The sequence below is a fragment of the Maniola hyperantus genome, chromosome 27 (genome assembly GCF_902806685.2).
Source record: "Maniola hyperantus chromosome 27, iAphHyp1.2, whole genome shotgun sequence".
Taxonomy (NCBI): domain Eukaryota; kingdom Metazoa; phylum Arthropoda; class Insecta; order Lepidoptera; family Nymphalidae; genus Maniola; species Maniola hyperantus.
In genome coordinates this window covers 3469938-3490104 of record NC_048562.1, presented here as the reverse complement: position 1 = coordinate 3490104, position 20167 = coordinate 3469938, and the positions used below count along the sequence as shown (strand labels likewise).

General features: G+C 37.2%; 1 protein-coding gene across 3 annotated transcripts in view; it reads left to right on the top strand.

Annotated features, from left to right (window-relative positions):
• Dll (homeotic protein distal-less) overlaps positions 1-20167 on the top strand; it is a 152340-nt gene that overhangs the window by 11628 nt on the left and 120545 nt on the right. For all 3 annotated transcript variants that reach the window (XM_069507982.1, XM_034982652.2, XM_069507981.1), the window contains exon 2: positions 12627-13115. In XM_069507982.1, coding sequence (XP_069364083.1) covers positions 12785-13115 — 331 coding nt within the window. In that variant the 5' untranslated portion in view covers positions 12627-12784. The remainder of the gene's footprint in view (positions 1-12626; positions 13116-20167) is intronic.

Below are 20167 nucleotides of genomic sequence, written 5' to 3'. Positions count from 1 at the left end.
GGTTTCTAATTAATCTATGGTTGGTTTATTGGTTTGTTGGTTTGTCTTTAAATTACGTCGCAATGAAGCAACGGATCAACGTGATTTTTTGCATGGATATAGTTAAAGACCTGGAGAGTGAAATAGGCTACTTTTCATCCCCGAAGATCAAAGAGTTCCCACGGGATTTTTGACAACTTAAATCCACGCGGACGAAGTCGCGAGCATATTGGATATCTATGTTATAATAAAACTAGCGACCCGCCTCGGCTTCGCATGGGTGCAATGTAGATACTAATGTGGTGCCATTGAGGTGTATTTGCCTCGGAAACTCTCAAATGAGAGGATTTTTTTCACATTACTTCAATTTCTCTAGGGATCACTAATTTTTTGAGAATTAAACTATAGCTACAAACCTTCCTCTTGAATCACTCTATCTATTGGTGAAAACCGCATTAAAATCAGTTGCGTATAGTTTAAAAGATCTACGCGTTCATACATACAGACGCGGGAAGCGACTTTATTTTATACTATGTAGAGAAGAGAAGGAAAAGCTGACTCAACGTATTATTCAAGCTACTGGACGGATCGGGCTGAAATTTGGCACGCAGATAGCTATTATGACGTAAACAATCCGCTGAGGAAGGATTTTTGATAATTCGACCTGTAAAGGGGTAAAATTTGTGTTTTAACTTTGTGTAGTCCACGCGGACGAAGTCGGGGGCATAAGCTAATTAGTAATAAAATCTTTTGACATGCGAAAGCGTGTCTGTCTGTCTGTCTGCTAGGTTTTCACGGCCCAACAGTTCAACCTATTGCATATGCCTATTTGCAATGAGATTCTGGTCTTACTATACTTTAGCCTGTCGTTAAACGTTTGACAAAATATAAAAGTACGTACCTACGAGTATAATGTATGAACCATTAATCATGATTTAGGCAATTACTCTTCTTCTCAGTCAGTTCAGTAACATTGAGACCAATTAAAACATGAACGAATTGTAAATGTGAATCTACTAATTACTTTGCTTTAGTAGGCAGTAACGTACCTATCGTCAAAGAAAAGTAAATATTATTATTTTTCTTGATAAAATTTGGTACAAATATTATACCTATACTAGATGATGCCCGCGACTTCTACCGCATGGATTTAGGTTTTTTAACAATCCCGCGGGAACTCTTTGATTTTCCGGGATCAAAAGCCTATGTCCCTCCCCGGGATGCAAGCTATCTCTGTACCAAATTTCATTAAAATCAGATAAACGGGTGGGCCGTGAAAAGCTAGCAGACAGACAGACAGATGGACAGACAGACAGACACACTTTTGCATTTATAATATTAGTATGGATTTGCTTTCATGTACATTTGATTTTGGGTGAGTGGAAAAACTGCCATACCCCTTCCATCTTAGACTGCATCATCACTTACCACCAGGTGAGATTTCAGTCAAGGGCTAACTCTGTTCTTTCTGTTCCGTGGGCTAACTTGTATCTGAATAAAAAGCCTCGTATACTCGTAAACTCGTATGAGTCGAATAAGACAGAATGCAGTAAAAACTTAAATGATTGATTGATTCTAAGTTGTACAAAAGTTAGAACCTAATTTCAGTGAGTTACTTAGAGAGTTACAATAACTTTAAAGCCATGAAATTAAACTGTCCAACTACTGTACCTATTACCTACACAAGACAAATTATGACATAATCTATAATTTTCTCAGTGAAAATCCATAAGGGAGCTTTCCCACAATTTCTAAAATGACATTCATAATCCATATTATGACGTGTCTCGCACTCAACAAGTAGCGGCATAGACCTATACTAATACAAGTACACTGGACCTACGATTAATCATCTTCATCATGATCAACCCAACGCCGGCCCGCTACTGATCACAGGTCTCCTATCAAAGTGAGAAGGGATTAGGTAATCGTCCGCCAAGCTGGTTCAGTGTGGATTGGCAGACTTAACACACCTTTGAGAAATAACATTATGGAGAATTCTTAGGCATACAGGTGTCCTCACGAGGTTTTCTTTCAACGTTAAATCAAGTGATATTTAATTACTTAAAACGCACATAATTCCAAGTTAGAGCTGCGTCTTTGAGAATATGAGGCGGAGTTTTTACCATTTACTTTGGCTATCACGGCTCTGGGCATTTGTTGTCGAAGCAACTTGAATTTCACCGTTTTGGCGCTGATAACACCAGTAAGTGTCATGTGAGCGTACTCGAAACTAAATGTTAGTGAATTGATGTTAGTCAACACGAAGAAAAATATTTATTTCCGCAACGCTCGGTGTGGCGCTTCGATTTGACACAAAAAATAACCGTCGTTTCGTATGGCACACCTCTTCCAGCGTACTTGTATAGGTCCATTTCAGTGAGTAGCGGCCATTACAATGCAACTGTCAACTGTCAATGATAATGACAGGTGGCGCAAAATGGCGCTCTAAAGCCGTCCATTCACGCGCCGCCAAAGTGTTTATCAATACAGACAATTTGTAATTATAGGTTTGCATTTGTAATGAAATTATAGGTCTTGACTTCTATAGGCTACTAGGTTGTTACCGCGACTTCGTCTGTTTGGAATTAACTTATTTTTCTATAGTTTTTATTTATTTTGAGACTAAGATAGCTACTAGCATTGAGTTATATATTACTTCGTATGGACAGGGTTATTGAACAAACAAAATGGCACCGACACAAATATGCACCAATGCAACCTCAGTGACGTCTGGATTTCAAACGGGTCTTTCAGTAGTATCTAAGAGGCGGCGCTGATTTATTTGTTTTCTAAACCGTGAAAAATTTTGTTCGCTTGACCATCTAAATCTAATCTATTAAACTAAATATCATGATGCATATGATGCAGATCTGATGGAGCGCGCTTGCCTAGAAGATGCCTATTCACTTTCGACTTGAAGGTACGATAGTAGAAGGGTGAATGAGGGACCAGGTTGAAAAGTTCTTCGACCACACTCTCCGAAATATAGACCGAAATAATAGGTATAGGTATCCCGTGTAAAGTTAACACACAGACACACTTTCGCATTAATAACATTAGTAATTAGTATGGACTTCATATCTATTATGTATGCTAATTATTATCATTGCTACGATGATTCTTAGAAGATTGACAATGCAGAAAAAATACTCAAGTTGTTTTTTGTTACACGTTCCAAACGTGGATTTTGTTGTCTCTGAAAGAGTTTACTAATAAAGGAATAATTTATATAAATTTTTATCCTGATGGTTATTTTATGCATTTCTGTTAAGGTTTTATGTTAATCAATAGTTACTTATTGAATTTACAAATACAATAAGTAGCCATCTACTGGACGTACTTACCTACCTATTTTATATTAGGATTTTATTCAGGTTTTTTTCTTAACTTAGATAATATACGTAGATAGGTTGTAACTTGTAAGTAGGTATAAGTACCTAATTATTGTCTAGCAAAACATTCAGTTTTACGAGAAGGGCATTTAAAACGTCCGATACCTACCTTTTTAAGAAATATCTTAATCTTAATAAAGTAAAAGCATATTACACAATTGAAGATTATCTAAATGATAAAAGAGCGTGGATTTGACCTGCAGCTCGTTCCAGCAACGCACAAGACTGCAAATACTATTTTATACATGGCATAATCTTGTAATCTATATCAAATATTTGAAAACAGCAACCGCCGAGTTTCTTGCTGGTTCTTCTCGGTAGGAAAGGCATTCCGAACCAGTGGTAGATGCATCCGACTATTCGTACTTGTAAAAGTTTATTCGAATAAAAAAGATTTTTATTTATTTACTAGCTTATGCCCGCGACTTCGTTCGCGTGGACTACACAAATTTCAAACCCCTTTTTCACCCCCTTAGGGGTTGAATTTTCAAAAATCCTTTCTTAGCGGATGCCTACGTTATAATAGCTACCTGCATGCCAAATTTCAGCCCGATCCGTCCAGTAGTTTGAGCTGTGCGTTGATAGATCAGTCAGTCAGTCAGTCAGTCAGTCAGTCAGTCAGTCAGTCAGTCACCTTTTCCTTTTATATATTTAGATTATTTATAATCCTAATCACACTATTATAAAGACGAGAGTTTGTACATATGTGTGTGTGGGTGTATGTTTGTAAATCTTTCACATAAAAACTGTTGGACGGATTTGGCTGAAATTTGCAATGGAGATAGCTTACACCCTTTTTTATCGCTGGGAATGCGTTTAAGGATCACCCCCACCCCCCCCCCCACATTTGTTTAAGAATAGGAATTTTAAAAAAAAAGCTACATATTTTTAAAAATTTTGGACCGTGCACATTCCCGGCCGCTTTATCAAAAGTCATCAATTTCATCCAAGGCCGCTTTAAAAACATTTGAATATCTACCTTTTATAGAAAACTTGAAATAGATAGGTACCTACGATCAAACGTACCGCATTTTAACGGTACGGTATATCGGTACGGACCGTGGCCAATCCACGATTTTTGACCATAAAACTAGCACGCGAGCTTGGTCTATCGATTTTTATTGTCTCTACTAATTAATACAAATCAAGTTTTTTTGTGGCATGCTGTTAAATTGGTGTCACGATGGTTTCTTGGATTTGCGATTAATTTGATGAGAGTTTAACGATTTTTAGGGTTCCGTATCTCAAAAGGTAAAAAACTAACCCTTATTGGATTACTTCGTTGTCTGTCAAGAAACCTATAGGGTACTTCCCGTTGACCTAGAATTATGAAATTTGGTAGATAGGTAGGTCTTATAGCACATGTAAAGGGAAAAATCCGGAAACCGTGAATTTGTGGTTACATCACAAAAAAGAAATTAATAAATAATTAGTATTTTCAACTTTCAAAGTAATTATTACTTTACCAAGTGGGGTGGAATATCTATCATATGAAAGGGTATCATCCATCATATATCACCTGTACATTCTAAAACAGATTCTTATTTATTTTTATGCATCATAGTTTTTGAATTATCGTGCAAAATGTCGAAAAAATACGACTGTTGTACGGAACTTTCGGTGCGCGACTCTGACTCGCACTTCTCTGCTTTTTCATTATGTATGAGACACAAAGAAGGGATGATGCAATTATTCTATATTTTAGTTACCGATACAAAAAATACGTGCCTGATTCTTAAATTAGAAACCTTTTCATAGATTTGCGACTAATACAGTCATAATTAGAAATCTTTTATTAATTTTAATTTTTAACTTTTTATTTTTAAAAGAATATTAGCTAAGTTAATTGCTGACTAATATTCCCCTTTCCCCTCCAACTAGGCGTAAAGCTTGTACTAGGAGTAGGTGCGACAATAGTGCAACGGGTGGGATTTGAAACGGCCACCTTTCGGTTTTCAGTCCGCTCGTTTAACCATTGAGCTATTGAGGCTCTATACTTAAATGGAGGGTTGATACGATTCTATGTATTTACTGATACAAAAAATATGTGGCTATTATACCTATACTCCGCGACAGGTCGAGATGGCAATCGGGGAGGGATAAAACAGGTCTCCTGTGACAAGTAGGTTGTCCTGTCTCCTTGTTTTTTCAAGACAAGCCTTCAAAAAACTCTCAAAACAAACCAATTCGCATCGAATCCAAGTCACTGATGCGTTGCCTACTAATGAATATTTGATGGTATTTTATTGACCCCCATATATATATGGAGTTAAGTTCCCATGCCATGTTCTGGTTCAACGGACGCCGTGGACTCAATAAACTTGCTAGGGGAAGATTTAAGGAGGGCCCCTCCGTCAATCGCACCATACAAATCTTTGACCTCCCTGGCGCAGTGGTGAGCGCTGTGGTCTTATTAGTGGGAGGCTCCGGATTCGATTCCCGACGGAGGAAATTTGGAATTTTACAATTTCTAAATTTTCTCTGTTTGAAGCTGTGATAGCCTAGTGGTAAGGACGCCCGCCTTCTAATCGGAGGTTGGGGGTGTCGATCCCGGGCACGCACCTCTAACTTTTCGGAGTTATGTGTTAAATTATTTCCTTCACCGTTAAAGCAAGTGACATTTAAGTAATTAAATGTCACTTGCTTTAACGGTGAAGGAAAATATCGTGAGGAAAATTGCATGCCGGCGAGTTCTCCATTATATTCTCATAGGTGTGAGAAGTCTACCAATCTGCATATAGCCAGCGCCAGCGTGGTAGACTATAGTCAAAACCCTTTTCACTCTGAGAGGAGACCCTGTCGTGAGCCGGCGATGGGTTGATCATGATGATGATGAAGCATTTGGTTCTTTGTATCGTGCTGGTTAATATTTAAAAGAGAACAAAATTACGTATGTATGGACTATGGAGCGAGTGGTGGGGACTCCTCTGTTAAGTAGACGTAGAATACTTAGGCACAGCTAGTTTCCTACTTAGTTGCATTGTTGCAACGCAGAATCTAGTTTGACTAGTTTTTTTAAATTCTAATACGATACCTTCAACCTAGTGTTATCGTTTGGGTATCGTTTTGAATTTCAAAACAATATCAGGGTTTAGAATGAGAAGGGTTTGGCCATAGTCCACCTAGCTGGTCAAGTGCAAGTTTTATAATATTACACGGGCTTACCGATTTGTATGTATTTATGTATAGTGCGTACAAAATGACTCCTCACGCGCCATTTTAACTCTATGGGTCAACAGTCATGTCAAAAGTACGGTTCATCTCTAAAATCGTATTACTTTTGACATGAAATTTGACACATACTTAAAGTTAAAATGCCGCGTGAGGTGTTAAATTTTAGGCGTTATATAGGTAAGTACTAGATGATGCCCACGACTTTGTCCGCGTGGATTTAAGATTTTTGAAATCCCATGGGAACTTTTTAATATTCCCGTGGGACAAAAAGTAGCCTATGTACTTACCCGGGATATAAGCTAACTCTGTACCAAATTTCATCAAAATCGGTTAAACGGTCGTGAAAAGCTAGCAGGCAGACAGACAGACACACTTTCGCACTTATAATATTAGAATGAATTAAACCAGATTGACATTCGTAGCTCAAACAAAAGATAAACAAATTCTGCGGTGGTCCGTTACCTCAAAGACTGGCGTATTCCTCATTTATATTTATTGCTCTTATTTCATTAGAAAAAACTAATAAATTGGGTCTCGCCTCCACTCCATTCAAACTATTTCTCACTAAACTAACGCGAGAAAAGTTCGTCCTTAAAACAAATGATCTTATAGAACCTCTTACATTCTCGTTTTGATTGATTTATTTATTTATTCTTCAAACTTACATAGGAACTTATACGCTAGGGAAACAATAATAAAGTCAAAGTCAAATGATTTATTCAAAATAGGTAATAAATTACTCTTTTCGATGTTCAGTTATTGGATTTGTAAGATATAGTAAACTTAAAACTAAAGCTACGAGGGTTCCAAACGCGCCCAGGTCTGAGAAGAGCACTGAGGGTTCCGTACCTACTACAGTCGTATTTTTCCGACTATTTGCATGATAAATCAAAAACTATTATGAATAAAAATAAATAAAAATCCGTTTTAGGATGTACAAGTAAAGTCCTTTCATAATATGATACCCCGTTTGGTATAATTATCCTGCTTTGAAAGTTGAAAATACTAATTATTTATTTGTTCATGAATACATTTTGAATTTGAAAACAATTGTTTTGTTATTGTTTTCAAATTTAGCTGTGTTAACCGTTCGCCGAGAATGTGAAGGAATCAATAGAATCGGTACCAGAAAAAACCCTTTTCGGCAAGCTCTTTGAGTTAATTACGACATCTCTCCCTCCCTCTCTATGTCCAACTAATTTATGTACATCCCTCTCTGTCACACATAAGGTTCTTTTTATCCCGAACGGCGCTTGTAAAAGGTCGGGTCAGATCGTTTTGTTATTTTTTTTGTGTTTGTTTGTTTGTGTGGTTGTTGATTGCTCATGCCAGTAATAATTATGTTTAGAGCATGCTAATTGGTGTAAAGTTTTATTGAAAATTATTACTCTAGTACTTGTATATGACGATGTAGTAATAATTATAATTGAGGAGTTGGAATCCAATTTTTTATGGGACAATGTGGCAAAGTTTCTCTATCGATTAAAAAAACATACTCAAATCGGTTCACAAATATTGGAGATTTCGGTTGATATAGGTAGAAAAGTAAAAAACAACTCCTTTTATGAAAGTCGGTTAAAAAAATAGCCTATCTAACTCCTTGGTCAATCCTCTACTTGTTTTTAAAGTTCCGTCAAAATAGGTTCAGCCGTTCCAAGGATTAGCCCGTTCAAACAGACAGACTGACAAAAATTTTAAAAACGTGTGATTCAGTTATGGTACTGTTCAAATAACCATAAAAGCTTAATATGAGATAGTTGTTTCGAAATTACAGACAGACACTTCAATTTTATTTAAAAAAAAAAAAGTCAGACGAGCTGCAGGGAGCCGCTGGATTTAGGCGGTGCAAGACCGTGGCGTGTGGAAGTCCCTACAAGAGACCTATGTCCAGCAGTGGACATCTATCGGTTGATCATGACGATGAAAAAAAAGTATAGATAAATGAATTTTTATATTTCAAGTTAAGACAATAACTACAAAGTTGTAATTGATATAAAACAACTAATTTAAAAAATCGTTAGTAAGTAATTCAAGTAATTTTGGAATTTGCTTTGTTTAGTTTATTAATATTCATAATACACAGTTCCTATTAAGTGGGGCTGCAAATGTCACAAGGGTGTGTTGATTATGCAGGTTAAATGACGTTGACGGAACCAGTTTCCAGATAGATTTTTAGGGTTCCGTACCTCAAATGAAAAAGAAACCCTTAACCATTATCACTTTGCTGTCTATCCGTTTGTCCGTCCGTCGGTTAAGAAAACGTATAAAGTACTTCCCGTTGACCTAGAATCATGAAATTTGGCAGGTAGGTAGGTAGGTCTTATAGCACAAGTACCTAAAAGAAAAAATACGAACCATGAATTTGTGGTTACATCAGAAAAAATATTAAAATATGTTCACGAAAAAAAATATTACTAAATCTAAATATATAAAAGGAAAAGCTCACTGACTGACTGACTAACTGATCTATCAATGCACAGCTCTAACTACTGGACGGATGGGGCTGAAATTTGGCATGCAGATAGTATGACGTAGGCATCCGCTAAGAAAGAATTTTTGAAAATTCAACCCCTAAGGGGGTGAAATAGCGGTTTGTTATTTTTGTAGTAGTTTTTTAAGTCGCGAGCATAAGCAAGTCACATAGATGGCGCAGTCCGTCATTAACCTGCAGTGTTCTACATAAAAGTGTTAGGTATAAATATCTTGTACTATGATACGGAACCCCTCACGTGCGAGCCCGACTTCCACTTGACCGTTTTTCTTTTTTAGATCTAGTAATAATTACAGATGGGTAGTAATTAGACTAATCCTAGGTTTTAACGGGTATATTAAAGACTTGGAAGTAAAAGTTATAGAAGTTTTTACTATGGTTTAGATTAAGTACCTATACTTAATGAGGCAATAAAGTATGCCAAGTTATTATCTAGGATGAAGTTTAGACTTTTTATTGAAAACTGGTTTGAGTAAGGATTAGGATCTTACATAGTCGCTAGATACTGAGGGTGAGATCTATAGAGTGCACTCTGACTTTGCTTAGACTTAAGACAGAGTTAAAACGAGACAGAGCTATCTCTCATATAAATCTGTCTCGTTTCAACTCAATCTTAAGTCTGAGCAAAGTCATCATCATGATCAACCCATGTGCGGATTGGTTGACTTCACACACCTTTGGACCACACACATTATGGAGAACTCTCAGGCATGCAGGTTTCCTCACGGTGTTTTCCTTCACCGGTAAAGCAAGTGATGTTTAATTACTTACTTAAAAGCAAAACGCACATAACTCAGAATAGTTAGAGGTGCTTGCCCGGTATCGAAGCCCCGACCTCCGATTAGGAAGCGGACGTCACTCCTAACCACTAGGCTATCACAGCTTATGTATGTAGGAATATGCTCGTTGTTAAAGATGAAGAGTGACATAGGATACTTTTGATTTCAGAGAAATCAAAAAATTAATTTTAAAGTCGGATTTTTATTAAAAACTATAAAACGAAAAGGTGACTGATTGACTGACTGATCTATCAACGCACAGCTCAAACTACTGGACGGATCGGGCTGAAATTTTTCATGCATATAGCTATTATGACGTAGACAGCCGCTATGAAAGGGTTTTTGAAAGTTCAGCCTCTAAGGGGGTAAAATAGGGGTTCGAAATTTGAGCAGTCCACGCGGATGAAGTCGCGAGCATGAGCTAGTTTAAAACTAAATCTATACGGACCAAATCGTGGACATCATCTATAGATAGATTATTAATTCTATAGTATAGTATAGAGTACCCTATAGAGTATAGAGGTTCACCCACATGGGGTCATCGGAGGTCGAATAATTTTGGAAAACAATTTAGAAGTCACGGTCAATTGAATCGACGGTCGGCCCGAAGTTATAGGATGTTTATAGGCGCACATGTTAACTCCAAAATTCTACACGTAATTTATGCTCAATTAAAAAAAAAACCGGCCAAGTGCGAGTCAGGCTCGCGCAACGAGGGTTCCGTACTACAGTCGTATTTTTTCGACATTTTGCACGATAGTTCAAAAACTATGATGCACAAAAATAAATAAAAATCTGTTTTAGAATGTACATGTGAAGACCTTTCATATGATACCCCACTTGATATAGTCACTCACTTCGAAAGTTGAAAATACTAATTATTAGTTCATGACCACAATTTAATTTTTTTTGTGTGATCTAACCCTAAATTCACAGTTTTCAGATTTTTCCCCAAATGTCAGCTATAAGATCTACCTACCTGCCAAATTTCTTGATTCTAGGTCAACGGGAAGTACCCTGTAGGTTTCTTGACAGACAGACAGACAACAAAGTGATCCTATAAGGGTTTCGTTTTTCCTTTTGAGGTACGGAACCCTAAAAAATATTGATACCTATATTAAAATTACTTTCCCGGTATAAAAGTAAGCTGCGATAGCCTAGTGGTTAGGATGTCCGCCTCCAATCGGAGGTCGGCGGTTCGATCCTGGGCACGCATTTCTTTTCGGAGTTTAAGTAATTAAATATTCTTGCCATTGCCACAGTCTACCACGCTGGCCAAGTGCGGAATGGCAGACTCCAGATATTTTTGAGAACATTACCGAGAACTCCCAGGAACGCGGGTTTCCTCACAATGTTTTCTTTCACCGATAAAGCATCTGATATTTAATTAATTAAAACGTACATAACTCCGAAAAGTTATGCCCGGAATCGAACCTCTGATCTCCCGAATAGGAGGCCGACATCTTGACCACGAGGCTATCACTGATTAATTAATTAACCTAAATATATAAAACGAAATGGTGACTGACTGACTGATCTATCAACGCACAGCTCAAACTACTGGACGGATCGGGCTGAAATTTGGCATGCAGATAGCTATTATGACGTAGACATCCGCTAAGAAAGGATTTTTGAAAATTCAACACCTAAGGGGGTAAAATAGGGGTTCAAAATTTGTGTAGCCCACGCGGACGAAGTCGCGGGCACAAGCTAGTTAGAATATAATAGAATAAAATTTGTTTTATTTGTTGAACACATACTATTAAACACAATAGATATATTTACAGAAAGTAATTAGGTACTACCCGTATAATAAATGCGAAAGTGTGGTTGTTTGTTGGTTTGTCCTTCAATCACGTTGCAACAGAGCAACGGATCGACGTGATTTTTTGCATGAGTATACCTAGTTTTTGAAGGCGTCTATTTAGGTACAGTCAACCACAAAAATATAATTCGTAGTTTTTATTATATCAGTACCCTTATTATAAATGTGAAAGTGGTTTTGTTGGTTTGTTCTTCAATCACATAGCAACGGTGCAACGGATTGACGTGATTTTTTGCATGGGTATAGATAAAGACCTGGAGAGTGACATAGGCTTCTTTTTATCCGGGAAAATCAAAGTGTTCCCAAGGGATTTTTAAAAACCTAAATCCACGCGTACGAAATCGCGGGCATTAGCTAGTCTAACATAATGTAAACAGCGACTAAAGTGTGTCGTGCCAACGAAAAGGCTAAATATAGTGGATACAAAATGTAATTAATTTTTTTTTTTTTTTTTAAATATATCATAGTTTTTAATGCAAATGAAAATACAAAAAATTAAAATACCAAACTTATTCTAGAACATAAAAATTACAAATCGAAAATATCATCTAAACCACCGCAACGAGGCAGGGTGCTGGGAACGCTGGCAGCGTTACCTCGTTGAATGGCCAGACTAATATGCTGACCGAGGTAACTGCCAGCCCTCCGGTCCCCCGTGGATTCCGCGAGACGGGATGAAAGGTCCTTAAAAAAGGATCTAGCATCCTCGCCCCACGAACCCATGGTCTCCACTCCAAAAGGCACAAATATGAAACTATTTTCTATATTCTCATATTTGCGCCTCTTGGCCCTTTCTGCCTTAGTAGCCGCCGCTCCGGCCGCCACGGAGGTCGCCTGTACGTGTGACAGCGCCAGTGTATCCACACACGTGGCATCCCACACAAGCGACCTACCTTGCTTCCACGGGACAAGAGTCATGTAATTAATTAATTTAAAAAAAAATTATAAACATTTTATTAACAACATTTTATTTTCTTCCACAGGTGCCGCAAGGGCCGGGTAGCGGACGGAGCAATATAAATCTCTCAAAATTACCCGAATTCAATCCCCCAGCAGCAAACCCAACACCCTGAGTTTCTCAGATCCTTTTGGGCCTCCTCAGTCCACGGACGGGGGGGGCCCATCGACCCCGCAACCTGCCATGACCACCCAAGAGCTAGACCACCAACACCATCACCTAGGGGGCTCCCAAACCCCCCACGATATATCAAACTCCAATAATTCGACCCCAACAAATGTATCATCCAAATCAGCGTTTATAGAATTACAACAGCATGGATATGGGCCTTTTAAAGGTGGTTATCAGCATCCTCATCATTTTGGGAGTCCGGGGGGTCAGCAGAATCCTCATGAAGCCTCAGGGTTCCCAAGTCCCAGGTCCTTAGGTTATCCCTTCCCTCCTATGCATCAGAATACGTATGGATATCACATAGGTTCCTATGCTCCGCAGTGCGCAAGTCCTCCTAAAGATGGTGAGTTTGACATTTTTGTTTGGTTTTCGTATTATATCAGTACCCTTATTATAAATGTGAAAGTGTGTTTGTTTGTTGGTTTGTTGATTTATTGGTTTGTTGGTTTGTTGGTTTGTCCTTCAATCACGTCGCAACGGTGCAACGGATTGACGTGATTTTTTGCATGGGTATGGGTAAAGACGTGGAGAGTGACATATGCTACTTTTTATCCCCGAAAATCAAAGAGTTCCCACGGGATTTTTAAAAACCTGATTTCACGCGGATGAAGTCGCGGGCATTAGCTAGTAAGCCAAATAAATTTCGTTTTCGGAACGGTTTCAGCTAAAAATCCTGTTTCGCTCAGACACTAACTAGTATAATATAACGTAGAGTCAACAAGAAAAATCTAAATATATAAAAGGAAAAGGTGACTGACTGACTGACTGACTGACTGATCTATCAACGCACAGCTCAAACTACTGGACGGATCGAGCTGAAATTTGGCATGCAGATAGCTATTATGATGTAGGCATCCGCTAAGAAAGGATTTTTAAAAATTCAACCCCTAAGGGGGTGAAATAGGGGTTTGAAGTTTGTGTAGTCCACGCGGACGAAGTCGCGATCATAAGCTAGTATATTAAAAAAATAAAACCAAATTGTTTTTCAAACACCTCAATTATAGAGAAATAAAGTGGCAAAATTATTGAGTATCGGAAAGATAATGTACGGTATTTTACTATCGTTTTTTAACCCAAATTATGTCACCACCTTGTAACCTCTAATTTTCCGGTAAAAACTCATTTTTCCGTAATTTCTTTGTAAGTTAGTATTACACAGCGCTATGATGGTAGTTTAATAACTATTAATTTTTTTTGGAGGCGTAAGGCCTTCAAATATTTGATAAGAATTCTAAAAGAAAAAGGGAAAGACAATAGCGTCTGTGAGGAGAATTTTACAACCTGTGATACGATTGCCATAATTATCTAATATTCATAATATTATTCAAAACGAACGAGTAGGAAACATTTTAACACGTTTTTTAACTCACTTTCTTGTCGATCTGTCTGTTTGTTTGTCTGTTCGGTACGATTTTGAAAAAAAGAAGAAAATGGCGGGCATCTTGTCAGGCCACACTCCATCCTAAACTATTCAACCCCCTTTTGCAATCGATTTTAAACTAATTTACCAATGAGAAACTTGAAATTTTAAACAAAAATTGGAACTGGGTGACTAGTATCTGTATTTTTTAATTGTGTGTTTGTCTGTCTGTTTAGTACCAATTTTGCAATTGATTTTATTTTGAATAAAAAAAAAAGCCTTTGTTGTCTAATACGTTAATTCCAATTATATCTCCTATTACAATAATTTATTTATTTTTATATCATTTTTGATCATAAATTCATTGTAATTATTCGAAACAATATCAATTTATAAAAATATATCAGTTCATTCATCGTCATAATAAAATTAGTTTTTAATGTCAAAATTTATGTTTATATAATATTATATTTAAATCCCTTATAATAATATATTCACTTTTTTTCTTTAAACGCTTTATTTTGAATGAAATCACATAAATATTGTTTACTTTAATAATTAGCGTTTTTGTTCATAAACAACTGATAAATATTTTTTTTCTGAGAGAAACTAGTCTTTTTCCACCGCGTTTTTAATGCCATATTTTTATTGTAATACCCATAAAGACACAACTTTTAAAGTGACAATTTAAACTAAGTTAAAAAGTCGTATCGTGGTCGTGTCGTAAACTAAAAAGTAAACGACAAAATAGTGTCTTTGAGCTTGAAAATGATCGCTTAATATTTTATAGCAACTCGTCTACCATACGAGTGCCACAGTTTAGCCTTGTGTAAATGTTTTATTCCACATTAAAGTGAAACACGGTCTGCCCGCCAGTGTCCAGTTTAAGAAACTAGTCAAAATAATGAGTTTGACGTGAGCTACTCACACATTAGTCATTATTTTGACTAATTTCTTAAACTGGACACTTTCAAGCAAACATTTTTATATAAGCCTGTGAAGATGACATTGCTAGGGCCTAGGGGCGAAATTTGAATGCCATAAGTCTACTTTGTCGCATTAGTTACTGTTTACAAATTGTGAAAAACCAAATTAAATTTGAATTTCGCGGGCAGACCCGTGTCTTGGAGCCTTAAGTACTTACTATAGAGTAGGCATATTTATGTAAATTCTCGCATTCCTACTTATGAATTCAGTTCGAGTTTTTTGTCGTCCAAAAACTCAGTGAGTAAATTTTACGCGGTTACTAGCCGGAACGCATTAATAATATAAATGCTATACCACTATAGCTTTCTCAGCGACTTCGTCCGCGTTTCTAGACAGTCAGTCTGAAATGAGTTCTCACTCGCCATTTTAACTCTATTTGTCATGTCAAAAGTATGGTTCATCTTTAAAATAAGGACTATAATCGTATTTTGTACGCATTGTAATAACGTAACATCTCTCTACATAACTCTGTCTACTAGTTTTTCACGGCCCATTAGTTCAATCGATTTTAATGAAAGGTACAGATAGCCTGCATCTTGGGAAAGGACATACCTACCTACATTTGGTCCCGGAAAATCAAAGAGTTTCCACAGGCAGTGGCGTGCAGGTCATAGAGGCATAAATGCACTGCTTACCCCAGTTGTATATATTTTTCATTATGACCTGCCAGTAAACAGGTTCCTACCTAACTAATGCCTACCCTGGCTTCAAATCCTGTGCACGCCACTGCCCACAGGATGTACAATAAATTTATATCCATGTGAACAAAGTTCTGGAGTCTGGACATCATCTAATTGGTACAAAGATAGCTTAGATTCCATCCCGGAGACGGACATAGCCTACTTTTATCCCGGAAAGAGAAATCAAAGAGAGTAATAAAACTAAATCCACGCGGACGAAGTTTGACAGGAATCGAATCTTCTAACTTTTTTTCAAATATCCAATCTGCTCTATGACACCATAGACCAAAGAATAGTACAGACGAAATTTCAACACGCATGCGTCGAAAAAAAAAACCCGCCAAAACATCGGAAAATTATTACCTTCCGGACCGATTTCCTGGCGGCCGGTTCTAGCGTTCTAGCAGCAAGGCCGATTTTCCTTGTCCGTCCGTTTCTCTGAACTCGCCGTGGTTTCTACTTTCTACTTGCGAAGGTTGGTAGGTTGTACTTCGACGCGTTGAACCTCTTTTTACCCGACTCCGGGTATAGTGTTTGGCCACTGACCTCTAATAATACACGCTGGACCTGCGATTTTCTGAACTGAGAGGATTATCTTGTTTAAAATCTTTCTGACGCTGGTATCTCTATGGAATTTGCATGCAGTGTTTACTTTTATACGATTTAACATAGTTGTGCATGATAGAAAAATCTATGTATTTATTATATGTTAAAATCGCTAGTAAACCATTCAATAATAATAAGTAAAATCCCGTGGGACTATTCGTGATATAAAGTAGCGTACATGACTGTCCAAGTTTTACGAGCATACCCATGCAAAAAACCATCAAAGCATGTTGTATGTTGGTTTGTCCTTCAATCACGCCGCAACGAAGGAACGGGCTGATGTGATTTTTTGCATGGATATAGTTAAAAACCGGGAGAGAAACATAGGCTACTTTTTATTCCAGGCAAGCAAAGTTTTCCCACGGGATTTTCAAAAATGGAAATATGTAGGTTGACGCAGACGAAGCTGCAGGTATTATCTACTAGGTACAGTACGTGGCAGAAAGTATTGTACATCGACCTTTAGAAGGAGATAGCAGATTTGTAGAGCACTGTGTCTGTCGTTGAGACCGACAAAACGTCATATAGGTATGAGAGACAACGCTCTACAAAGTCAAAATTTCATTCTAAAGGCCGATGTACATTACTTTCTGTCGCGTACTGTACCTAAATTAATAAACTTTATTAGGTACTATATCGTAAAGTTAATTTTTAACTACAGTGTGTACATATTTGAAGACACATAAATCTAAGTTAATACATTAACGCGAGTTAATGACATAATAGTTTACGGCCATTTGTTTTACTGTGTGTTTGTCTGTGAATTAGATAATAGACGGTGTTGTTGGTAACTCACTTAGTATGCGGGCCTTTTTCAATTAATGCGTAAGTATCTAGATATATTATAATAAATGTTTATTTTTAACTTTTTAAGAGTTTTCTTTAAGCGTTGACAGCCTAGTGATTAGGACGTCAGCCTAATTTAGTTACGTTGCCATGCGTTGCGTAGCTTTGTGATGCGATGCGATGCGTCGTGACAACGGAGCAACGGATAGACGTGAGTTTTTGCAGTTAAAGACTTAGAGAGTGGACATAGACTACTTTTTATCCCGGAAAATCAAAGAGTTCCCACGGGATGTTTAAAACCCTAACCCTAGTCGCGGGCATCAGCTAGTATAGATATAAAAAAAACCAGCCAAGTGCGAGTCAGGCTCGCACAACGAGGGTTCCGTACTACAGTCGTATTTTTTCGACATTTTGCACGATAATTCAAAAACTATGATGCATAAAATAAATAAAAATCTGTTTTAGATTGCACAGGTGTGACCTTTCATATGATACCCCACTTGATTACCTATAGTTATCTTACTTATAAATTGAAAATATTAGTTTTTTTATGGGATGTAACCACAAATTCACGGTTTTCAGATTTTTCCCCTAATTTCTGCTTTAGCCTACCTACCTGCTAAACATGATGCCAGGTACCCTGAAGGTTTCTTGACAGACCGAAAGACAGACAGACAACAAAGTGATCCTATAAGGGTTCCGTTTGTCTTTTTAAGGTACGGAACCCTAAAAAAAAGGAAAAGCTGACTGATATTTTTTAACCCGGAACACGTTAACCCGTCGCTAGGCACAACTGTTTCGCCCGGAGCGTCATTAAACCTCTAATGCAACGTTACAGCCATTTTTAATTATTACCCACTATTTTATAATTTTAAACATTTTTCGAAGAAAAACTCTCGCTGGCGGCGCGAGCGTAGGGTTGGCGACTTCATTAATTTATTAATCCATACTAATGTTGGTCTGCTTGTCAAAATTGCCGCTCTAATTTAGTAATTTACTAGATTAGGTACATCATGATCGACCCATCGCCGGCTCACTACAGAGCACGGGTCTCCTCTTAGACTGAGAAGGGTTTTGGCAATAGTCTAACCACGCTGGCCATGTGAGGATTGGCAGACTTCACATACCTTTGAGAATATTATGGAGAACTCTTAGATATGCAGGTTTCCTCACGATGTTTTCCCTCGCCAGTAAAGCAAGTGATATTTCATTAATTAAAACGCACATAACTCCGAAAAGTTAGAGGTGCGTGCCCGGGATCGAACCCCTGACCTCTGATTAGAAGGCGGACGTCCTAACCACTAGGCTATCACGGCTCAAGATGTATGGACTATAATAATATTGTATTTATTGACGAAATTGGTCATCGACACCCCTAGCGAAAGCACGTGTTCGGTACAGTTGGCTACACAAGTGAATAATTACACGATTTGCATATTGATCAGTTGATCACTTTATCATTTTCTTTAGTGATTGATCGCACGCACTTTTCTTTTAAAAGCGCTGAAAAATTATTAGTTATTTCACCGTTATTGATATTTTTTAACCGACTTCAAAAAAAGGAGGAGGTTCTCAATTCGTCGGAATCTTTTTTTTTTTTTTTTTTTATGTATGTTCCCCGATTACTCGAAGACGCCTGGACCGATTTTGAATATTTTTTTTATGTTTGAAAGGGTATAGTTCAAAGTTGGTCCCATTTAAATTTGGTGAAGATCTGATGAACATCTTCGAAGATAGATACTGGAACTCCTCAACGGATAAGAGTAAATTGCTCGCGATCAGTGTAATAGCTTAGTAAACAGTAGATTTTTAACCAGTCATAGCATAATTCCATGGGGCCACTAAAAATTGTGAAATAAAAAATTTTTACAAAAAAAATAAAAACCGACTTCGATACACAAACACTAAAAATTGAAAAATAATTTAATTTATTACCGAATATATTATGTATACAAGAGTTAATATAGTTCCATAATAATATTTTTTGGGGTCGGTGCCAATGAGGTGCCATTGTGGAGTCTCATAAAAATATGAAGTCTAGACGATTCGCGCAGCTAAAGCTAATTGGCACCGGCACCAAAAAGTATTATTATGGAACTGTATTAACTCTTGTATACATAATATATTCGGTAATAAATTAAATTATTTTTCAATTTTTAGTGTTTGTGTATCGAAGTCGGTTTTTATTTTTTTTGTAAAAATTTTTTTTTACTTTTATATTTACGAGATGAACACTTTCTATGTTTTTTTTTTTAATTATAATTGTATGGTTAGTGTACCAAATCGAACGGGTTGCAACTGGCAACAATGTAATCGTGAGTCTATAAACTATACTTATTAATGAAGACACTGGAGGTTTAATCTGTGTTTTTATGAAAGTAAAAAACTGATTTTGATTTGCAGTCTAATTGTTGCAGTCTTGTTAATTTTTTTTCATAGAATATAATCTACAATTCCTAATTTAGAAAATCAATCTAGTATTTTCTGTAATTTAGTATTTAGGTGTGAAGTATGCACACTATATTCTACACACCTATATTACTTTGCTGAGTTTCTTGTTGACTGTTGTCAGTAGAATCTTTCTGCACCTACATGAAATAAAGACGTTTAATTGCAATACATTTTACCTGAAAGCCATTCCCATGCCACCCTGGGATCCGAACGTTTAGCGGTTCTTCGAACTATCTTCCGCGCCACATTCATTGACACTTCAGCTTCGCATCGCTCTAATCTGCTTCTACGGATCTCCTCATTTCGGAGTTGATCACGTAGAGATTCATTACAAAGGCGAAAGTATTTATGTGTGTGTTTGTTACTCTTTTACGCAAAAATTACTCGACGGATTTGGGTGAAATTTAGAATAAAGATAGCTTAGCTTAGAGTCTGACTTAACACAAACTTATGCTACTTTTTCGCGAAAAATCGAAGAGTTCCCGCGGGATTAAAAAAAATATTGGTATACTTGTAGACGAAGTC